The following is a 24,455-nucleotide window of genomic DNA, read 5'->3' as shown; positions in this document are numbered from 1 at the left end:
ACATGGTGGCTCACAACCACCCGTAATGAGACCTGACGCCCTCTTCTGGTGTGTCTGAAGACAGCTACAGTGTACTTACATATAATACATAAACAAATAAACAACAACAAAAAAAAAAGTCATAAAAAAAAAAAGTCGAAGGAAAAAACTTAACTCAGCAAAGTTCATCTGACTTCCACATGCATAATGCAGCATGTTTGTCCACAGGCATCATGCACAGTTATATACAATAATTGTAACTAAATAAATAAACAAACAGGATGCCTTATAGAGCTGGAAGACACAGCACTACCTCCCTAATGGAAGTGCAAATTAACTAAAATAAAGATTACTTTTAACCTACAAGTCTAATGGAATGTGTAATCTTTCCAGGTCTTATGAAAGCTTGCAACCCGTCACCCTTTCGTCTACACCCCATGCCTGAGGCACCAGCGTGCTTTGGAAGTGTCTATCACAGGGTCACAGCTGAAGAGGGATGTTTCCTTGCTGTGACTGCACCTGAGTTTTGCTCATATCTGATTAAGAAACAATTAGAGGAGATTGTGAATTGTAGACTACTGAGAGTCAATACTGGAATGTGTTATGATGTTTTGGACTGCCAGGATAGACTGAACAAACATATTTTGTTTGTGATAAGCATATCTGTGTGTGTTAATCAGGAGGGAAGGGGGTAGGAATGAAATAGTACAGACTGAACTCTTCCTCCCAAACTCAAATACCAATTGTCTTAAATCACACACCTACAATTTACACTGTAGCTAGACTGGAGCTTAACTATACTGGAGCCAGGGCTTATGATGAGGTGATTACAGTTAGGTAAGATGAGAAAGGTGCCTGATACAACAAAATTGCTGTTCTTGTGAAAAGAGCTATCAGTCTTTCTAATATCTACGGAGAAGACCATCAGCCAAAAACCAAATCCTGCTAGGACCTTGATCTCACACAGTTGTTGCTCCAAACTATGAGAAAAGAAACTTCAGAGTTTACATCACAGTCTCCAGGATTCTGCTATAGCAACCAAAGCACACTACAACCAAACTACACAAAGGGGCAGGCAAGATGACTCAGTAGGCACTTGCTGCCAAACATGGCAGTCTCAGTCTGTCTCAAGAACTATATGGTAGATAGAGAGATCCAAGAAATTATTCTATGACCCCCACACAGGCAAGATGGTAGGAATGCCTGTGCTTGTGCATTATCAAATTATGTACATAATTTGTACACACAAAGATCTAAGACTTCTAAAGGATACTGTACTTCTAAACCTAGTTGGAACTCATCCCATTTTGGCCTCAAAACTTCGTATGACAGACTTAAAGAACAATCCTTAGGCAGCTATAAAGAATTCAGCTAAAGAGAATTACCATACTACTGCACTAGCTTTTGTGTTTCCTGTCCTGTATCTTTATTTTTTTAAAAATATATCTGGGTTCTTTCCAGATTCTGGCTATTATAAATAAGGCTGCTATGAACATAGTGGAACAGGTGTCCTTATTACATGTTGGAACATCTTCTGGGTATATGCCCAAGAGAGGTATTGCTGGATCCTCCAGTAGTACTATGTCCAATTTTCTGAGGAACCGCCAGACTGATTTCCAGAGTGGTTGTACAAGCTTGCAATTCCACCAGCAATGGAGGAGTGTTCCTCTTTCTCCACATCCTCGCCAGCATCTGCCGTCACCTGAATTTTTGATCTTAGCCATTCTGACTGGTGTGAGATGGAATCTCAGGGTTGTTTTGATTTGCATTTCCCTGATGATTAAGGATGTTGAACATTTTTTCAGGTGCTTCTCAGCCATTCAGTATTCCTCAGATGAGAATTCTTTGTTTAGCTCTGTACCCCATTTTTAATAGGGTTATTTGATTTTCTGGAGTCCATCCTGAGTCTTTATATATATTAGATATTAGTTCCCTATCTGATTTAGGATTGGTAAAGATCCTTTCCTAATCTGTTGGTGGCCTTTTTGTCTTTTTGACAGTATCTTTTGCCTTACAGAAGCTTCGCAATTTTATGAGGTCCCATTTGTCGATTCTCGATCTTACAGCACAAGCCATTGCTTCTGTTGAGGAATTTTTCCCCTGTGCCCATATCTTTGAGGCTTTTCCCCACTTTCTCCTCTATAAGTTTCAGCGTCTCTGGTTTTATGTGGAGTTCCTTGATCCACTTAGACTTGACCTTAGTACAAGGAGATAGGAATGGATCAATTTGCATTCTTCTAGATGTTAACCGCCAGTTGTGCCAGCACCATTTGTTTGAAGATGCTGTCTTCTTTCCACTGGATGGTTTTAGCTCCTTTGTCAAAGATCAAGTGACCATAGGTGTGTGGGTTCAATTCTGGGTCTTCAATTCTATCCTATTTATCTACCTGTCCTGTATATGTAAAGTGAGGCCATTTCCAAGCATAGCTTATTATGTGCATTTGATTATCTAGGGTAAAGTCAACTGCTAGGATGGTGATATATGGTGTGTACTATAGCTGTCTTCACTGAGCAAGCAAAGCTATTTCTGTCTTACTTAGTGCACATTGAAGCGATGTGGCAAATGAAAAGGTTTTTACATGTTCCAATAAGCAATATACTCAAGAAACAAAGTGCTCCTTTTATATTTTGTAATTTTTTCTATATTCTTGAGAGATGCCATAATTTTTCTTTTTTAAGACAAGGTCCTTTGTATCCCAAGTTGGCCTCAAATTGCTATAAAGCCAAAGATAACCTGATCTTCCTGCCTCTACCTGCCTAGTGCTTGGATCACCATGCCCCATTACTGTAGTTATGGGAAATGAATCTAGTACATGATAGGCAAGCAGTCTACCAACTGAATTACCTTTTTAGCCTAGCACATTTTTTTCAGACTTATTCACCTTTATTTTCTGTGTATGAGTGTTCACCTACATGTAACTATGTGAAGCATATGTATGTAGAGCCTACGAAGGCCAGGAAACGGTGTCAGATCCTCTGGAACTGGAATTACAGGCAGTTATGAACGCCATGGGAGTATTGAGAATGAACCAAGGTCTTCAACAAAGCAACAACTTCTCTTAACTACTGAGCCATCTCTCTAGTCCCCAGCACAATCATTTTTTAAGAGTAAAATCCAGCCAAAGGTGGTAGAATAAGCCTGTAGTGCGAGCACTCAGGAAGAGATCAGAGAATCAGAAGTTCAAGTCCTTTTCAGCTACAGCAAGTCTGAGGTCAGCTAGGAGATATGAAAACTTGCTCAGTATAAAAGCAAAAGTAACAGAGAACCATAACATATATACAGCCATGCATATATACAGTAGTCAGTCTCTTAATGGTTTGGGTGCAAACTAGTTCGTTTTCTTGTTCTAATGATCAAATGGCAGGTTTTTGTGCATGAGAAATATGTGTTCTTAGGTTATCTCTAGCCCAGTTTTCTGTTTTCAGTAAAACTTGTGAGTTCTAAAATATGCACTCTTTAAAATGCTCAGCTCACCAAAACAGATCAGCTCTTAAATAGAAAGCGTGGAGAAAACTAATCAAACTGAGAACCATAACCCCAACCAAACTTAAATTAAATTAACTAACCCAGTGATTTTGTTCTTTAGCAGCCTTTATCTTATCAATTCACACACTAAATTAAGGTCAGAATCAGAGTAAGGGGAAAAAAACACTAATCAGAGTTGATCAAAATCAAAGTAAAATGAATTAGAATATTACTTACGATAAAAGAAAGGAACAAACTCCACTGTGAGAGAAGCTGGTTTGTATTTCTGTCTGCTCTTTTCCACAGAACTAAGGATTCGTCTGTCATTAGAAAAGAAGTCAGTAACAAATTACAACATGAGTAACTAAAGATGGCACAATTTAAAAAACAATTATAAACAAGTTTAACATTCTGATTTTGGTTTATATACTGAACAAAAACATCCTCAGGCCTGGTGCAATGTCCAAAAATGAGTTAAAACAATAACTTAAGTACTAACCAACTAGAGAATTGTTTTTTAAAAAAAAATCTCTATTTTTGATCTCATAAATTAAGGTTTTTTTATTCTGTATACAGTGTTGTTCCTGCACATATGCCTGCATGCCAGAAGAGGGCATTGGATCCCATTACAGATGATTGTGAACCACCTTGTGGTGGCTGGGAATTAAACTCTGGACCTCTGGAACAGCAGTCAGTGCTCTTAACTTCTAAGTTATCTCTCCAGCACCAGAATGTTTTTTATTCTATGTTGTGATAGCCAAGTAAAGTACCTGGAGACCTCAGAAGCTAGCGACTGACCTGTGTCTTACTGAGGTTTTATTCAGCTATAATGGGTCTACATCTTTAAGTTCCCTCACTTTAAGGATGCAGATCCAGTGTGGGATGGGATTACCTTTTAAATGAAAATTCCAGGAGTTTTTATGAATATTTTCTATAAACTTTAGCAAGGCTAATACAAAGTGTACATGCTTTTACTGAGAACATTTCAGTTCAACACAAAATAAAGTTGCTTAGACAGCCATAGTGATAAAAAGATTAAAGAATAAAGCTTATTAAAAGCAATAATACTTTCAATTAATGCAATAGTAAAAAAATAAAATTAACAGAAACTTTTATCATGCCCTGAAAATTATATTTAATATTATTAAAGACAACATACATGGAAAATATATGAAACTACCTATAAATTTTGCACATCTATAGGCTACAGGTATATACATACACAGTTTCTCTCCTAACAGAAAAGTTCTTTTAGGGGGATTTTGCTTGGTGCTTTCTCACAATTAGCTTTGGACTAAACCAATCATAGCCTAATTACTATGTTCAAAGAAACTGACATCTGAATCCCTTATTTTGCCATCTGCCACTAAAACAGCTCTTTTACTGAAGGATTTTTTTTGGCATATTAAACAGAATATAAAGACAGCTTTGGGCATAATTCCTGGTAAAACACCATATACACTTATTTACTGTTACAATTTAGTGTATGCCCTCTTCTCTCTGTGGCCACCTTACATATGCACATCTTCCATCAAGTACTATATGACAGACATCAATGCTATTCAAAATTTCTCTTTGTTCAAGATTTCAAAAATTGTGGGTGTTTTTAACAAACCTCTTTACTCAATTTGCTTTAGTTTGTTGTCAGAACTACCATTTTATATATCTTCTCTCCTTTTACCACATTTAAATTCTTTTTGCTCTGGTTTCTTAAGGGTTTCTTTAAAAGCTTCTGTCATGTTCAGACTGACAGTTCTTTATCTACTTTGGTGACTATAACGAAAAGAATCGGCATCACTGTTTCAGACTGCGTACAGTGCCTTAGCTCTTCGCTGCTGAGTGCAACAGGTGGAAAGAGGGGGACAGCACAAGTGGGAGAGAGACACAATTTTCTTCACAGAAGCTCTAGTGTACAAATCAAAAAAGAGGAAAATGGAGTCCTTGGGACCTGAAATGATAAATTACTAGAAAGCCTGCACATGACGAAGAGTTATGTGCCCTTCTGCATCCTTAAAGTCTTGAGAGGTACAAAGGCAAGAAGCTGTCATGGTACTGCCTGCAAATTACTGCTATTACAACAGTCGTTGTTTTCTCGGGGCAGAGCTGAACATAGAACCTTTGTGGTAGATGGGGACACATAATCAGTTTTGGCCCACAGTAAATTCAGAATGAAAATGATATGCTGTGTAGCATAACCAAAAAAAAAAAAAGTAGGTTTAAATTGCTAATGTAAGAGTTTCACCATCTTCTTTCTGCTTTTTCATGGTAAGTACCATGAGATGTTGGCTATCCCGTGCACTTGACTGACCAGGATTAATAGGGGTTTCTATCCATACACCAAAGACAAATGGGAAAAAATTTTTCTGAGAAATAAGGAATGGTATGAAGAGATGCTGCAGCCAGGGCTACACAGAGAAACCCTGTCTCAAAAAACCAAAAAAAAAAAAAAAAAAGAGAGAGAGAGAGAGAGAGAGAGAGAGATTAAAGCTTAATACACAGGCGCAGTTCCTACTTAGGACCTTCTCACTACTACTTAGACAAAATGTCTTGACACAATGGGAGTAATTTCATTAACCTGGAAGATGTTTTTAGATGAGATTAATTGGTAAATTTGTGAACTCTGAATGAGTGAAGCATATTTTCTTCATGAAATGAGTGACAGACGACAAAAACAAAAAACAAACAAACAAACAAACAAACAAATAAAACTCTCAGCATCAGCAATGTCTCTGGCTTGGGGCTGCATCTGCAGTTCTGGCTTTCCCAAGCATCTGCCTGCCACTCTTCAGAAGAAGCTGTTCTCCAGGTTCACTCTCATCTATCTCAAGCCTGCTCACCCACAGAGCAGACTTGGACTTGCCAGGTCCCCTGCTATGTGAACTAGTGTTATATGAAAATTAAATGCCAGCTGGAGAGATGGCTCAGAGTTAAGAGCACCAACTGCTTTTCCAGAAGTCCTGAGTTCAATTCCCAGCAACCACATGGTGGCTCACAACCATCTGTAATGGGATCCAATGTCCTGTTCTAGTGTGTCGCTGTACTCATATACATAAAATAAATAAACAAATTCTAGATTCTGAATATAAGAAAAAAAAGAAAATTAAATGCTTTCTTGCTCTCTGGCCATTTTGGTGGCTGGTTGGAGGGCTGTCTGTCCCACACATAAGGTAGGAAGATGGGAGCCCCAAATATGAAAAAGTCTCAGGAGTCAGTCAACTCTGGATCCAACTTGTCATGAGAAGTGGAAAGTACATGCTGGGTACGAGCAGACTCTAAAGGTGGTTATCCTCACCAACTACCCAGCTTGGAGGAACTCTAAAATACAATAGCATGCATGTCAGCCAAAACTGGTGTCCATCGCTACAGTGGCAGTGATACTGAACTGGGTACAGCATGAAGAAACATTTGCAGAATACTGAGTGTACACACTGGTCCTCACTGACACAGGTGATTCTGGTATCATTAGTGTGCCAGAACAGACTGGTGAGAAGTACGTCAGGAAAGGTTTTCTCTAACAAAACTAAACAGAGTTTGTTTAAAAAAAAAATAATTCAAATCCCTATAGACATATATCTTAATGTCCATTGATGCTGTTTCTCTGGAGAACTTTTAACTTATTCAAAATACAAAGTTAAAAAACAAATGAAGGGCTAAAGTGATGCCTTAGCAATAAATAACACATGCTACTCTTCCAAAGGACTAGCGCTCAATTCCCAGCACCCAAATCATGGCTCACAACTTTCTACAACTCCAGTTCAGGGGCTCCAATGCCCTCCCCTGGCCTCTGCAAGCACTGCATGTAGTATGTAGACATCTGTGCAAGTAAAGCCCCCATACACATAAACTTTTTAAATGTAATTTTAAAAGGTATAAGGACAAGACTCCTCTGTTAAATGACTAGAGTACACATTGCTGAAGGTTTACACTGGTTGAGAACTCAAATTTCTGGGCAAGCTTGTAAGAGGTTTTCTAGATTAGGTTCAGATGAAAGACCTACCTTAACTGCCAGACTGAAGAAAAGGGAGAGTGGGCCTCGCACTAAAACGAACGATATCTCTTTCTCTCTCTTTCTCTCTTTCTCTCTCTCTTTCTCTCTCTCTCTCTCCCTCTCTCTCTCTCTCTCTCTCTCTCTCTCTCTCTCTCTCTCCACACACACACACACAACACCTCTGTTTCCTGACTACAGACCCAGTGTGACTATCTACCTCAAGCTCTTCCATCATGGTTTCCCTGCCATGATGAACTATACCCTCAAACCCATCCCAGCCGGGCGGTAGGAGCGAATGCCTTCAATCCCAGCATATAATCTGGACAAGATGGACTCAACTATGTAACAGCTGAAAATGAGCATGAACTTCTGATCCTCCTGCCTCTGCCCTCTCAAGTGCCAGGATATATTCTGTTAATAAAATGGATTATATGGAATATATGAGGTGAGCTCTCAGTCTGTATAAATGTTCTGTTATAAACTCTTCAACAGTAGCTACTCAAAGTGCAAGTACAGGGACTGGGGAGATGGCTCAGCAGATAATGGCCTTGGTGTGAAGTAGGAGGATCTGAGTTCAATCACCACACACAATGGGGAGAAACAAGTTGTCCTATAACCTCCACATGTGCACCCAGATTCATACACAAAAGTAAACTGCATACTGTGCCTGCGACCCTAGCAGTGGAAAGGAGGGCACATGAAGATCCCTAGAGCTTGCTGGTCAGACAGTAAGAACTTGTCTCAAAAAACAAGGTGGTGCATGCCTCTTCATCTCTGAGGTCAATGTCTATGAAGCAGCTCCAAACTAGAAAAGGATACAAAGGAAGACTCTGCCTCAAAAAACAGAGTAGTATCTGAGAAAGACACTGAATAAGCTAACAGTGGCTACCATCTCCAGGGTGTAACCTGTTCCCACCTCCCCAGTGCTGGATTTATAAGCACACTCTGCTGAACCTAACCTTTTTATGTGTATTCCGGAGACCAAACTAAAGTTCTTATGCTTGCATAAGTCGACTTTTACTGAGTCATCTCCCCAACATTCCATATGTGGTCTTCTATGTATCATTCCATATTGCTTTCATGTAGAGAAATACTCTTTTAAGAGTCACATACAGAAGAATCTAAAAACTCACAAATTTATGGCATGCAAGGTTCTGTTTTGCTAATTTATAATGTATGTATGATGGAAGTGTCAAGCATGTGGGAACGAAGGCACACACAGTGTGCATAAAGGTCAAAGGACAAACTTGAGCATTGATTTTGGCTTTTGAATTTTGAGATAGGATCTCTGTTGGTTTTCTACTCTATGTGCCAGGTTAGCTCGTCTGTGACTCTCCCAGGTTTTCCTGTCTCCATTTTCATTTCTACATAAGAACATTATGATTACAGACATTTCTGCTCTCATATCCAGCTTTTACATAAGTTCTAGAGCTCTAAACACAGGTCCTCATGCATAGGTGGCAAGTGCTGTACCCGTGAAGAGCTCACTGAGCCGTCTTCTCAGACCAACACTCAGTTTAAACACTATGGGCAAACCAGTGGCGCATGCCTATAGATAGTCTCAGCACTCCAGAGGTTGCTGGTTCTCGCCAACCTGCTCTATATATCAAGTTCCAAACCAGCCAAGGCTACATAGTAAGATTCAATCTCAGTATTATCATTTATAAGACATACCCTGAAATTCTATGTCTCCAATTTCTATATGGATCATACAAGCTTTCACAGAATGCCAGTGCATGGATCACAAATTCTTCAATAGATGTCTGATCAGCCATTTCCTTCTCCTTTTTTTTGCTTTTTAACTGAAAATAAAATTAAACATAAAATTAAAGACATGCTTCATTAATCAGCTTACATTAAGTCATTTTTATTAACATAAGCGTAACTTTCCCTTTGAGTCCTTAAGAGTCATCTAATCATATATAACAGATATATTTTCTAAATTGTTAAGTTCTTCCTAGAGTAAGTTTAAATTAGCCAAATATGTTTTGCAGTAAGATATGATATATAAAATGATTCATATACAAAATGAAACATTATGTCATTTTAAAAACTACCAAAAAATTAAAATAATGCATTAATAGCTACTTGTCTACTTTTAGAAAATACAAGCTGTGGGACTGGAGCAATGGTCAGTGATTAAGAGCACTGACTGCCCTTCCAGAGGATCGGGGTTCAATTCTCAGCACCCACATAGCAGCTCACTACTGTCTACGACTCCAGGTCTAAGGGAGCCAATATTCTCATACAGACAAAACTCCAATGTACATGAAATAAAAATAAATCATTTTTAAAAAAAGAACATGTAAGATTTATAAGATGATTTACTACCCCACTATTCACTGTCTTTTCTATTATTGCCTTCTTTGAAAACACTTAGCGAGTTTAATTACAATATTAAAAAACTTTTAACAAAGTAAATCCTTGTAGCCCTAGTCAGTCTCAGTAAAACAACAAAGAGGAATGTATTCACACCTACTTGCTGAATATACAGTGTTGTCATGGTAATGACGTGATTAATATAAGAGCAAGTCCCAATTTCTTCTACATTTGATAAATTCCTAGGAGATAAAAAGAATAACATTTATTACATATGTTCAATATATTTCTAGTGTGTTCAGTGTGGATTTTGAGAACAGATGCTAGCAAATGAACTATCAATGACACTAAAGCAGGAAATGATGCACAGGGTGTTGCCACTATACGAGACATGTACCATTACTGTTTTCACTATGCTCTCTGAGGTTTAGCCCCCTTTTCTAACTTACATCATGTTTTGTAAACTGTATCAGAAGTCCATGACACAAAAGGCATGCATTATCATCTATAAATATTCTAAAAGGACATACCACACTATATCCTGTTTAAAGTAGAGAGTCTGTAAGTACTAGAGCTGCGAAACATACTATGGTCATTTATGACATTTCAGCATCTCTTAGTTTTACTGTTAAAAGTTAAGCTTATTAGTATTCTATTCTGAGACACTGACCTATAAAATATTTTATATCTTGAAATTCAGTAGATGTTCACAGAATAGGAAAAAAATAACACTTTGCTACTTAAGAAATTAAATTAGCATGACATCTTAGCTGTTTATCGCGTTCTTTTCTATAATACAAAAACACTTCAAATTCTCTGTACACATACTGCTCTTTGAGAGAATCTGAGTTTAGTTCCCAGCACCTGCATCAGCTAGCTCACTATCACCTGTAACTCTAGCTTCAGAGGATCTGACATCCTCATCTGGTGTCTACAAGTACCTGTCACAGTCCACACACACACATCATGTTTTTACATTCTAACGTCTGCATGTAGTTCACAATGTACTAATCATAGCCAATAAGCACCGTCAGGCATGGACGCTTTCATTCTCACCTACTCACTTTGTGAGACCAAAGGAGAAAATGGAGTAAGCCCTGGCAAGGATGTTCAAAACGCCAAGCCTTCAAGCAGGCAGGAATTTAAATTACAATACTCTGGAAAACAGCCAGGCTGTTTCTCAAGAGATTAAAAATTCAACATCCTTGGGGCTAGCAAGATGGCACAAAGGGTAAAAGCATGTATCTGCCAGCAAGCCTGACCAACCTGACTAAATCTCTGGGATACAACAGAGAGCCAACTCCTCCACACTGTCCTCCAGACTACACACACACACACACACACACACACACACACACACCCCAAATACACTGTAAGTAAAACAAAACAAAAATGTTCTTATGAACTGATGAATAAGCTCTAAAACTGTAGAAAAGTATAATTGTTTCATTTAAAAAAAATGAATGACATGACATGTGAATTATCTCTTAGCAGTTACATATTAAAATGTATAAATATTTTTAAATTATATTTAAAAGTTATACCTGAATTAGTACTGGTTAAAGAAAGAGGTCCAAGCAAAAAGGACCTATAACTGAATTTTTATTGAGCTGTTATTTGATATCATTACACTCATATACCAAAATCACTTTTATGTATTTAGTTGGGACAGCCTATCTGTAACTCCAGTATCGTTTAAAACTATGTCTCTGAGGCACAGATGAAGGAGTACATGATAGCTCCTGTTAAAGCTTTAAAACACCTACACAGTAATAAAATCTCACCCATCCCATGGGAAAACCACCAACTATGAAAACTACCAGCCCCACCTTCCAAATCTCACTCTCATGCACTCTCTATCACTCAGCACTGCTTTCTTTTAATTCCTCTCCCTCCTTCCCTCTGCCTCTCACTCCTCCAAACGGGGGGAAAAGAAAGAAGAAAAAAGAAGAAAAACTCTTAAATTTGGATATAAATAAAAGAGGACTTTCAGTTTCAGACCCAACATTGAAATTTTCAAAGTTGTCACTTTCATGGTCACAATTAGAAAAAAATCTGAATAAACTGATTATATATATATATATTTTTTCCAAGACATGAATTCTCTATCCTAGAATTCCTTCTATATACTAGGCTAGCCTTGAATTCAAGAGATCCACAAGAAAGGGTCTTGTCACAACCACTGGGCCTGAACTAAAAATTCCTAAGAGTCATTAAAGGCCACAAAAAGAAAGAGAATTTAAAAGGAATTAATGAAATCCTTTATTTTTATTCTTAACAAATTTAGGCACAATGAAATCCTTTATTTTTATTCTTAACAGATCTAACATATAGTTTAATTCAATATACCAAACATATATTGGCTAACTACAGCTTAGAGACAAGTGAAATGAATTACAGTACTATTGTGGTTTGGTTTTGTTTTCTTTTGTATGTGTAAGTGTTTTGCCTGCATGTACATCTGGGTACCACTAGCATGTCCAGAGCCCTTGGAGGCCAGAAGATGGAATCACAACCCCTGAAACTGGAGTTAAAGATGGCTGTGAACCACCATTTAGGTCCTAGGAAATTAATCTAGGTACTCCAAAAGAGCAGGCATACCCATTGAGCCATCTCTCCAGTCTGGAAAGACAACAATATTGTTAGAGAATACAGGGAAAAAAATATAAGGGCTCTTAGTTTGACAGGTGACTTTACAGATGGAAAACTAAAAGCATAATTCATTAGAAAAAAAAAGGAAAAAGAGACTCATTAAAATTAAAAACTTGCCGGGTGGTGGTGGCGCACGCCTTTAATCCCAGCACTTGGGAGGCAGAGGCAGGTGGATTTCTGAGTTCGAGGCCAGCCTGGTCTACAAAGTGAGCTCCAGGACAGCCAGGGCTATACAGAGAAACCCCATCTCAAAAATAAATAAATAAATAAAAATAAATTAAATTAAATTAAATTTAAAACTTCTGTAGCTCAAAACACAATATTAAAAGAATAAAAAGACTGTCCTGCTGTAGGCGCCCATGCCTTTAATACCAACAATCGTGAGGCAGAAGCAAATGGATCTCTGAGGTTGAGGCCAGCCTAGTCTACACAGTAAATTCCAGGACAGCCAAGGCTACACAGAAAAACAAAAATCAAAAACAAAACAACAAAATGTACAAATCACCTGAGAAAAACACCTGTGTATCAAAACATTCGCACACCTTTAAAATTAAGAACACAATCCAATTTTAAAATTGGGCAAAACTCTGGGAGCTAAAAGACTCTCAGGACACAATGGAAGTGACCTTAGCCAAAATGTTCAACAATGAGAGAGAGAACCTCCAATGGACAGACAGCGCCTCAAGTGGAGGGACGAGGTAACCAATCCACAGTCAAAATTTCTGACCCAGAATTATTCCTGTGGGGGGAAAAAAACTGCAGGGACAAAAATGGAGATGAGACTGAAGGAAAGATGTTCCAATGACAGGCCCAACTTGGGACCTATTTCATGGGGAGGGCATCATGGCCTATTGCTGATGCTATGGTGTGCTTACAGACAGAAGCCTAGCATGACTGTCCTCTGAGATGCCAAACCAGCAGCTGACTGAGACAGACACAGATACTACACCCTACCATTGGACTGAAGTCAGGGATCCCTATGGTTGGATTAGGGGAAGGATTCAAGAAGCTGAAGAGGAGGGCAACCCAACAGGAAGACCAGCAGTCTCAACTAACCCAGACCCCTGGGAGCTTTCACAGGCTGGTCCAAGTCCCCACATACATATATACCAGAAAAATTAAGGCCCCAGGGAATTGGAATGTCTGGGGAGTGTGGGGGGACGCACCCTCTCAGAGGCAAGGGGAGGAGAAATGGGATGAGGAACTGTGGGAGGGGGGACCAAAAGGGAAGGGGGGCAATGGCTGGAATGTAAATAAATAATTTTTAAAATAAAAAAAAAAAAAACTGGACAAAACTTATATAGATGCTTCACCAAAACATTGTAACAGTCTCAAAGATAAAAAGAGGTTAAGTATTTTTTATCATTAAGGAAAAACAATGAAATACTACACACCTACTGCAATAGCCAAAATCTGAAAGAATAGCATATCAAATACTAGAAAAATGGGGAACAATGGAAATCCTCATTCATTGATTGTGGGAATGTTACAAACATGATATACCATTACTGTTCCTGGGTATTTTCTACATGGGCTGAAAAATACCCAATGAAAACCTGGTCATGAAGATTTATAGCAGTTTTATAAATAACAGCCCCAAACTGGAAGCACTGTCCTTCAATGTAAGTGAATAAGCAAGCAAACTGTGGTACCTTGCCATGAAATGGTATTCAATAATGAAGAGACACTTAGGTACGTCTCAGTTTCTACCACTCTTCCCAAGAAGCTCGCACCATGCTTTCCTGTGTTTCAGCCAGCATCACCTATTCAGCAAGGCTACTAAGAAACCCTCAAAATAATAAGGTAGAAGCAAGCCAGAGTGAAGTCTCACCACCACCTTTAATCCCAGCACTCATAAGGCAAAGACAGGTAGAATTCTGTTGAGTTGAAGACAAGTTTAGTCTACCCGGTAAATTCCAGGCCAGATGGACTACAGAGTTGAGACTATCTTAATTTAAAAAACAACAACAACAACAAAACCCACAAAGGTTATGTGTATGCAAGCTTACATACACACAAGTGTACATATTTACAAATGAAAACCATACAGAAAATATAGTATAATTATATCTTGCTGAACAAAAACCTTCTGCCATGGTCTTTAAAGTTACCTTAGGTTTTTTTTTTTAAACAATTTTATTATATTTCTTAAATTTTATTTTTTGTGTATACATACACATTGTACTGGCCCTTGAGTGCCATAAAGAACAAAACTGTAAGGAGCCGATTCTCTTTCTATGATATGGGTCCAGAAGACTCAACTCAGGTCATCAGGTTTGGCAGCAGGTGCCTTTACGCACTGAGCCATCTTGACAGCATTCATTTAAAATTCTGGGCTGAGTGTCTCTATAATTAGTTACAGTAATTAAGAAGCTTCCCAGTATGCTAACCAATCATGACATAAAAGTATATACATCCTTTAAAGATTCATACAAACAAATATCATTATCAAGTATTATTATTATTATATTATTTTGGTAATAATTATGCTAAAATTTTACTTTTTTATATCAGATACCTGCAAAGAATAATGAAGAATTTAACAAGCAAAATTGACAATGCTTGTTGTTGTTCCTCTAACCCATCTGCTGTTTTCTGAACACAGTGTAGCAGCTGGATCCTCAGAACCTGCAGAATATTATCAGGAAGCAGAGATATTCCTGGAGGCATATCATCCACCCTGTAAGATATGGGCAAGGAAACAAAGTGTTGAAACTTAAGACATATAAACAAACAAACAAACAAATAAATAAATGAATGGATGGATCAATGCAATAAAAAAAATGTTAAGTGTGGATGACTGAAGTAAAAGCAATCTTGTAGAGGACTCTGTCTTCCACTTGTAAGCTCTGGTACTAAGCTAAGTAGCTAATATCAGAAACTAAGTGAATGTCAGACCACCAAGTGGATAGTAGCCCATCAAAGTAAAGAGCCAAGTATAATACTGCCCAGCGAGACAGCTATGATCACTGAGTAATATTTGTCATGAGCACATGGTCGTGCAAGAGTACAGAGACTGTTAGCATAGCTGATGTACTTGTAATAAAATCCTTCTGCCGAAAATTAACAATCTCGCAATAAACAACTGTTTCTACATACCTTGTAGGCAGCTTTTCAAAGTCAACATCTAAAAATTGTTCATAACTTAAAACAAAATTGTCCAACCACAGTCTCAGGTAATCTGGATCTTTCTGAAATGAAAAGATTATCACATATCAAGTTTACTTCTCAGAAAAAGCAATGCTTTTTACACCTACATATCTGCCTAATGTTGTAAGAACAGCCATTCACAGGACCACATCTGTAATCTTAGCACTCTCCCCCTTTTTGTCTCCTCAACACTTTTTTTCTCTTTGTTGTTGTTGTTGTTTTTGTTGCTGTTGTTTTGTTTTGTTTTTTTGAGACAGGGTTTCTGTGCTGGCTATCCTGTAACTCATTCTGTAGAACACGTTGGTCTTGCACTCACAAAAGATCTGCCTGCCTCCGCCTCTTGAATGCTTGGATTAAAGGAGTATGCCACCTCTGCCTGGCTCAACACTTATTTGAGGCAGTCAAATTTCAACATGTAATTTAGGAGTTTAGATACTTAATCATTAAACATCACAGCTTAAGCACTGATCTAAGACAAAGGGAACACTAGCAAGTTGTTTCCCTAAAATAAAAGCATTACACTAGAATCTAGAATCTTTTTTTTTTAAGATTTATTTGTCTTCAGATGCACCAGAAGAGGGCATCAGATCTCATTACAGGTAGTTGTAAGCCACCATGTAGTTGCTGGGATTTGAACTCAGGACCTTCGGAAGAGCAGTCAGTGCTCTTACCTGATGTGCCATCTCCCCAGCCCCTAGAATCTAGAATCTTAAAGAATGTTCCCAAAACACACAGCAATTGCTGACCTTTGGGGATTTGTTTTCTACTACTGCACTGTTTCAAAACCAGCAATTACCACTATCTATAACTTCACAAGAGAAATCAGGAAAGAGGAATACTTTAAGAGAACAAATGAATAGCATCTATGAGAAATTTTCTAAGACAGTACTTGTTTTTTTATATTTGAAATTAGGTCATGTATCTATTCATTAACTCATTTATCCATTAGGGATAAAACTCCAAATATTAAGTAACTGAGGTTCTCATTAGATTCTTTATAAAAAGCAGAGAGGATTACTTCTTGGTAAAAGTGAGACATAAAACAGTAACACACACTATAAAACTTTAATGCATGTCTCTTCATATTTTATTTAGCAACTCTCCAGTATCTGGTTCAAATTCTATACCAACTCTGTAGTACTGATCTACATTCTAAGCACTCACTCAGACTCTAAAGGTCAGTACTACCAAGTATTTAACAAGTGTTGAATTCTCCTAGGAAACTCAACAATTACAAAGAAGAAAAGGTACTGTTTCATTTAAGAAGTAAAGTATCTGTTATTACCTGGAACAGCAGGCATTTTTAACCTATTATCTTATTTATACCTTACAACTATCCAGAATGGGTTTAGTTTTCCTACTTCTACAAATTACAAAAGGATATGTAACTTGCCCAGAGTCATAATCTAGAAACTGCTGCAGGGATACATGAATCCAACAGGTCCCCATTCTACTACATCACACTGGCTGTAAGCCATGCATGGGGACAGGGTGGAGACTTAGTGGGTTTAAAAAAAAAAAAAAAAGGAAAAAATGAGTTCAGTCAGGTTCTGTCAAGTTTAGGCTAAAAAGAAGTTGATACACAAAATAATCATATCTCATTCAGCCTAGAAGAATCTGTAGATGAACTACACTTTACCACCAAAGGCCATAAAAAGACAGATCCCTACATTAGAAACAGTAGTAATTGCAGTATTCTCCTCGGCATAAAACAACAGAGATACAACTACCTGGAGTTCTCTTTATCAGACTTTCTAACAGAGCAGACTATTACGTCTCAGTCACTCTGGTGACTGAGTTCAGCAGTCTGAAACACTGCAGCATGGATTTACCTTCCTTATTTATACATTTACTAACACAATACACAAATGTAATTCAATGTCACCCAAACTTAAATCCCCGCATTCAGGAGGCAAAGGCTAGAGGACTTTATTGTTTGGGGCCAGCTTGGTCTAATACTGAGTTGCAGGAAAGCCAGAGTTACAAAGTGAATCCCTGTCTAGAAAAATAATAAAAATTCTAAAATTAAAATTAAAAAGTTGACATACCAATAAAATAAAAAGATGACAACTACTGATATGAACAATAGTCAAGATCTATGACCTGACTATCATTTTTCTGAAATTAAAAGTAGCCTAATATCTGAATCTCAATGTACTCATACAAAACTACTCAGTAATTTCATAATATATTCTAATATTAACAAACATGCAATACTGCAAAAAGCACCAGATCTAGAGAAAAAGGAACTACCATTATAAATTATACTGACCTACGAGTCAAAGTGACTATATACAGAAACATATATACATGTCTTAGCTCCAGAACCTAAAGCGATGGAGAAAATGCAGTCTCTACTATTAAAGTAAGGAGCAAGTGGTAGCCTTCACTCCAATATGGAATACACACTGGAGTTACTGAACGATGCAAATACACGAGAGAGAACAAGTAGCAGAGTCAGGAAAGCATCCTTCTTCTTGACTGACTTTCACAAGAGAAAGCTGACTGAGTTGTCTTGTCACAAGAATATTTTAAAAGAAAAATTAGGGGCTAGAGAAATGGCTCATTGGTTAAGAGAACTGACTGCTCTTCCCAAGGTCCTAAGTTCAATTCCCAGCAACTACATGGTGACTCACAACCATCTGTAATGGGATCCAACGCACTCTTCTAGTGTGTGTCTGAAGATAGCTGCAGTGTACTCATATAAATAAAAAAAAAAAAAAAAACTTTTTTTTAAAAAAGAAAGAAAAATTATATAAAAATAAAATTTTTCAAGAGCACAGAGCCAAAACAAATAAAGAGGCTGGTGGGAGAGGAAAGGCAATGCAAGCACGGCAGTGTAATTCTCTGGAGTGGGCTGGAGCAGGGACGACTCAGTTTTCAGAATTGCCATGAACTGCTGCTATGTGCCTCTTTCTTCCCTTTCCTGAAGTCTTTAGTGTGGTACTCTCATTTGTTTTAACATTCTATGGCAGGTTTGTGAGGGACATATATTGATGGTGTCTTCCGAACTTAGTGTTTAGTATCACGAGAAGTCACAACTGGAGGTGATGGTATATATCACAAGATCCTGGCTCAAGACTGAGTGCATTTTTAAATACACAAGCTTTCAAGTCACTGAGATAAGCTAAAAGTACATGTTACATATAGGAAGGATAATTGTGATCAGGAAAGCAGATTGTGAGAGAATGGGATTTTGGTCACAATTCTTCATTACTTTACAGTAAATGTTTTTTAATGGTAGTTTTGGTTTTGAAGGGTTTGGGATTTGGTTTGAGCTATTTGAAACAGGGTCTATGTAGCTCTGACTAACCTGTAACTCTCTATGTAGACCAGGCTGGCCTTGAACTTGGGAGATCTGTTTTTGTTTAAAGAGCCACCACTCCCAACTCCTTATAGTAAACTTGCCCCATAATTTCACAGTAAAGGAAACTGTTGTAAGGGCAAATCAACATGCAGATACAATAACTGTCAAAGCTTTATTTCTAAGACAGTGCTGCTGCACACCTCCAATGCCAGCACTCAGGAGGCAGAAGCAAGAGGATCTTGAGTTTGAGGCCAGCCTGATCTACAGAGTAAGTTTCAGGACAGCCAAGGCTACCTAGAGAAACCCTGTCTCAATCAATCAATCAATCAATCAATCAAACAAACAAACAAACAAATAAGCTTTATCTCTAAAGTTGCAGTTTCAAGGAGCTGTCACAAGTTGGTTTGTAGTCTACCTTCTATGTAAGAATCTTTAAAGTTTGTTTTATTCATACTAACTTGTAAGCTACTTTAATCATAGTAGGGGTCCCTTATCTTGTAGACAGTATTATTATGGAAACATTTACAATTATTCAAGTAATGGAATAGTAAGTTTATGTTATACATACATACATACATACATGTTTAATTTTTAAAAACTACAGGAGGATTTTTGGTAATCTGAAACTGTTACAATGTTCTAGATGGCAAAGTGTCAGTCATGTCAAGAAACATTCTTGACCAGTTTGATACCAAAAAGAAAAATCAAGAGGAAACCTTTTAACATGCAAAAAGCAATATGGTAACAAATTCAAGTCTAAATTTAATAATAAAAAAAGTAAAATAAAATCAAGAGGACAAGGAATTAATAGCTCAACAACACTGTCCCTACTTAGCACACATAAGGGCCTAAATTCAATCTCTAGTATAATTTAATAAATAACTTTTATTTTTAACAGTTTTCATTATCACTCTTTTTGACTGCTTTTACTGATACTACCAATAACTTTTGAAAAATGATTCCAACAGATACTCCACAATGTTTGAGGGATTATTCTTATAGACAGACAGACAGAGAGAATGTATGTGTGTATGCCCGAGCATCCATATAAAGTTCAGATGATAAACTTGGGTATTGGTCCTTACCTTCCACCTCACTTAAGGTAGGGTCTCTTGTTCACCACTGAGCATACTCAGGCTAGCTGGTCCTTAAGTTTCCAGAAATTCTCCTGTCTCCAACTCCTATCTCACTGCAGGCCAACTAGGATTACAGATGTGCACTACTGCATCTGGTATCTGATCACATCAAAACTCTAGCTCTTCTACTTTTAAACAAGCACTTTAGCCACTGAGCTCCTCAGCCCTAGTTTTCTTGTTTTGTTCTAGAATTCTCAGAATTCTCCTGCCTCAGCCTCCTGCATATTACAAGTAAATATGTGCACCACCACACCCAGGCTTCCAAATGCTTTCCTAAAGAGTTATATCTTCTAGACTAGACTACTCCCTGCTTCAGAACACCAGTATACTTTCTGAGGAACCAATACTCCTAGTTCTCCCATCCAAACTCCTTAACATGCATTTTATATGTTTAAGGGATGGAAACATTAGACTCTTCTTCTCTAATCCTAAATAAAAATCTAAATAAAATGAAGTCTTGGGCTTCCAGAATTTTACCCTCTTCTCCTTACGTACCTGTAATTTCCAATATAACTCTCAAATATATATTTTTAACACAGACCTCCCTCTTGAACTCTGTATCTACATACAAAGTACTTGAATGTCCCTCAAGGACTGAAAACTCAGAATGCTTACCTGAAAACCTAGTGATCTTGTACGGGCTAACTTTGTGAATGATCTGCCAAAGTATCAGTTTCCAAAACTCAGTTCCTCTTCAGATTCTTCTCTAACTAAGCATAATTCTACAAAGACTAAGTGCTACATCCACTACCAACTATCAGGCAAATTTAGATAATCAAAAGAATAACAAAAATAGAGTAGTTCTTAAGACAGTGTCTCACTAAGACTCTCCATGCAGACCAGGCTGGCCTTGAACTTAGAAATCTACCTGCATTCTGAATGCACAGATTAAAAGCACATACAGCCGGGCGTGGTGGCGCACGCCTTTAATCCCAGCACTAGGGAGGCAGAGGCAGGCGGATTTCTGAGTTCGAAGCCAGCCTGGTCTACAGCATGAGTACCAGGACAGCCAGGGCTACACAGAGAAACCCTGTCTCGAAAAAACAAAACAACAACAACAACATCAACAAAACCCAAAAGAACCAAAAACCAAAAAAAAAAAAAAGCACATACAACCATGCTCAGCCCAACAATAAAGTACTTTTTATGCCACCTTAACTTCTGTTTCAGAGTATTACATGGTGAGCACAAAGCAAACCATGTAAGTAATGTCCATTTCCTAAAGACAACCTGCAGGTCTACTGAGAATAAAACACTCATTTCTTACTTTCACATCTAATGTGCTAAAAAAACAAAAACAAAAACAAAAACATGAAATTAGAAGCCACCAGTACAATTTTTCAAAACTCTTTATAAAAGAGATACATGATTTTTTTAACCTAAATAAAACATGACTAAATAAAAGCAAAACTTTTATTCTGAAAAGGAACTTTACTGTGAGCTCACTGCAAAACTATCTATTTTAGTCATATTCCAGATTTAGAAGGACAAAGGGCAACAGCAGGAAATGGAGCATCACCAAGGTCCAAAACAAACTTGGTCTTAAGTTGGGGAAAATAAAAAAAAAAATCACATTATTATTCAAGATAACTAAACACTATGCTTGAATGCCAATCTTTTGAAAATTAAGATTAAAGATTCAGATATTTTATTAGCCCAACTTCATTACCACCAAAAAGAGAAAAACTGCCCTTGACTGTAAATACATAAAGCCCAATGAAAACTATGATACAAAATATAAGAACTGCATTTCTTACTTTTAATGTACTTATAATTAAACTCATTTTCCTCCTCAACAACTTTGAGAGGTAAATAAAATTTATTCTCCCATTTAACAGGTGAGGAAATAGGGATGTAAAGAACCAGATGCCCTGATTTGAAGTACGTAAGATGAAAAGCAAAACTAGAAGAAAAATTTGGATCCACTAATTTCTGAGCTCCACTCAGTTTTTTCAATGTAATCTGAATCTCAACAATAACAGAAAGAGAGAGAGCATCTCTACAGCCCCAGTGCATGGGAGGATGGGGCAGGAATACCAAGAGCTTTAGCGGGGCTGGAGCACTTACTGGTCTGTAGGAGACCAGGGCTCAAGTCCCAGGACCTAAGTGATTAGTCACAACCATCTATACTTCCAGTTCCAGGGAATCCAATAGCCGCTTCCAACTTCCACAGCACCAAGCACACACTTGGTATGCATACATGCATGTAGCCAAAACATTCATAAATAAAATATATCTAATTTTAAAAATTTAAAGAGCTCTACGGCAGCCTGCGATTAATGAGACCATCTAAAAAACAAAATAACTAATGAACCCTGCCTTTCAACCTACACTGCACACTTCAAAATGTCACCTTTTTTGTACCTGTAAGAATAAAAATGCATTTAAACATTTTATTTATGTTTGAGTGGTTTGCCTCTGTGTATGTCTGTGCACATGTATGCCTGATGCCTAGGAAGGCCAGAAGAGGTCACTGAATCTCTTGGGACTAGAGTAACAAGGCATTTGTGAGCTGTCATGTGGTGTTGGGAATCATACCTGGACCTCCTGAAGAGCAACCACTCTTAACCACTGAGCTCTCTCTCCTACCCCGAAATAAACTTAAATCTTACTGTAGAATTTGAGCTGCTCAATTTCTCCTCTACACAGCCTAACAAATAGCTGCCCCATACATACATGTATGGTAGAAATGCATTTTAGTCAAGCCTAATAGTGCATGTCTGTAATCCCAGCTACTTAGGAGGTTCAGACATAAAGAGGTCAAAGATCAAGACCTGCCTAGGCTACAGAATGAGTTCAAGAACATGCTGGGCAAATTGGTAAGACACTACTGCAAAAAGTAAAAAGTAAAAGGGCTAAGGATACAGCTCAGCAGTGGAGATGTGTCTACTATCTGCAAAGCCCTAGGCTCTACCAACAACACTAAAAATAAGAAAGAAAGAAAGAAAGAAAGAAAGAGAGAGAGAGAGAGAGAGAGAGAGAGAGAGAGTTAAAGGGAAAAGGGAAAGGAAGGGAAAGGAAAAAAGAGATACATCCTAGGCCAGGGCAGTAGCTGGAAAGAGAGAAGGAATATACAAATTCCCAAAAGATGTTTAATACTTAAACAAACTGGTATACCGCTATATAAAACTTGCCTCTTTTTGTTTCTGTCTTAAGATTAAGCAAAGAAATGTCAGAAGACACTAAACAGTTGTCATTTGACTATCTACTGTTAAATATATCCAGAGAAGCAGTTGCTAAATAATGAACTAAAATCAGATGCTAGATTAGAGCTATCTAAATTTAATGTTTAACTTTAAGAGCTATACAAAATGTAATGCACTGTCAATCAAATCCTTGACCCTGGGTGGGGACGATTATTTGAAAGCAAGAAAAGTTCAGACTACATGTAACTTGAATTAGTGGTTATATCAACTATTGTAACAATCTTCAGAGAACAGGAATAGTGTTCCTTCTTATCATCCTTCCTATATAATAACTACTATACAAAGTTAACAAATAATCTGTGATGGATAGTCATATTTCTAACAATGCAATTAAACCCTATTCCCAGAAGAAAAAGGTAAGAAAAGATAGGACTAAAATATTTGGAAACAAAACAAACTTCACACTACCACAAAGTAATTATGTGAGGGGAGATAGGTAAGATAGATAGGTGTAGACAGAGAGACAGACAGATATCAGCTTGCCTTAATAGTTCCATGCATACATGTATTAAAATATAGAGCACACTCTATAATTATTTCTTAAGAAAACAAAACTACTGAAAAGAAAAAAATTACCAAGTGTTTTACCAAATGTTCAATTTAATGTATGAGGACCCATCTACTAAAATAGAATCTTCTATTCAGAAGACTTTCATCTCTAGTATTAGTCTTGCAAATGAACTCAGATCAGTAATTACTTCTACTTACTCATATTATAGTCCACAGCATTCCTTCTACAAAGCAGTATAAACTAAGGACACATTTACTAAGCTTTCCAACTATTCAGTGGCAAAGTCAAAACATTACAAGAATAAACTACTAACAGCACACTGAAATACATGTCCCAAAGTCAGTTTAGCACCGTAACAAATATGAAAGATGTCTTAACTTCACTGACATAAAAACAGACCTTCATAATCTTCAATCTACAGAAGATTTCTTCTGTAACCAGGTATGTATACAATGTTTTGTGTACTCAAAAAAAAAAAAATCAAATAGGACAGCAAAATGGTAAACACTTTAAATTTTAATCATGAAAAATAAACTTGGTACTCCAGAAAAACTAGTCGTTTTTCAAGTCATTGTTCTGCAAATTGACAAAAAGAATCAAACATTTATGCAACATGACTTTCATGACTTTCTTTTAAGGAACTGTTGTCAATAAATAATGAAAAGTCATTTCTCTACATATCCTAAAAAAAAGTGCTAGAATATTACAATAATGCAAAATCCTCATGAAACAGGTAACTGC

General features: G+C 37.4%; 1 protein-coding gene across 18 annotated transcripts in view; it reads right to left on the bottom strand.

Annotated features, from left to right (window-relative positions):
- Window positions 1–24,455, bottom strand: part of Nbeal1 (neurobeachin like 1) — a 159,589-nt gene that overhangs the window by 128,230 nt on the left and 6,904 nt on the right. For all 18 annotated transcript variants that reach the window (XM_006496032.4, XM_006496030.4, XM_006496033.4 and 15 more), the window contains 5 exons: window positions 15,504–15,595; window positions 14,923–15,084; window positions 9,913–9,994; window positions 9,108–9,235; window positions 3,683–3,765 (listed from right to left, as the gene is read on the bottom strand). In XM_006496032.4, the coding sequence (XP_006496095.1) occupies window positions 3,683–3,765; window positions 9,108–9,235; window positions 9,913–9,994; window positions 14,923–15,084; window positions 15,504–15,595 (547 nt within the window). The remainder of the gene's footprint in view (window positions 1–3,682; window positions 3,766–9,107; window positions 9,236–9,912; window positions 9,995–14,922; window positions 15,085–15,503; window positions 15,596–24,455) is intronic.

Source organism: Mus musculus, chromosome 1, assembly GCF_000001635.26.
Source record: "Mus musculus strain C57BL/6J chromosome 1, GRCm38.p6 C57BL/6J".
In the NCBI taxonomy this organism is placed as follows: domain Eukaryota; kingdom Metazoa; phylum Chordata; class Mammalia; order Rodentia; family Muridae; genus Mus; species Mus musculus.
This window is presented reverse-complemented; position numbering and strand designations above follow the sequence as displayed.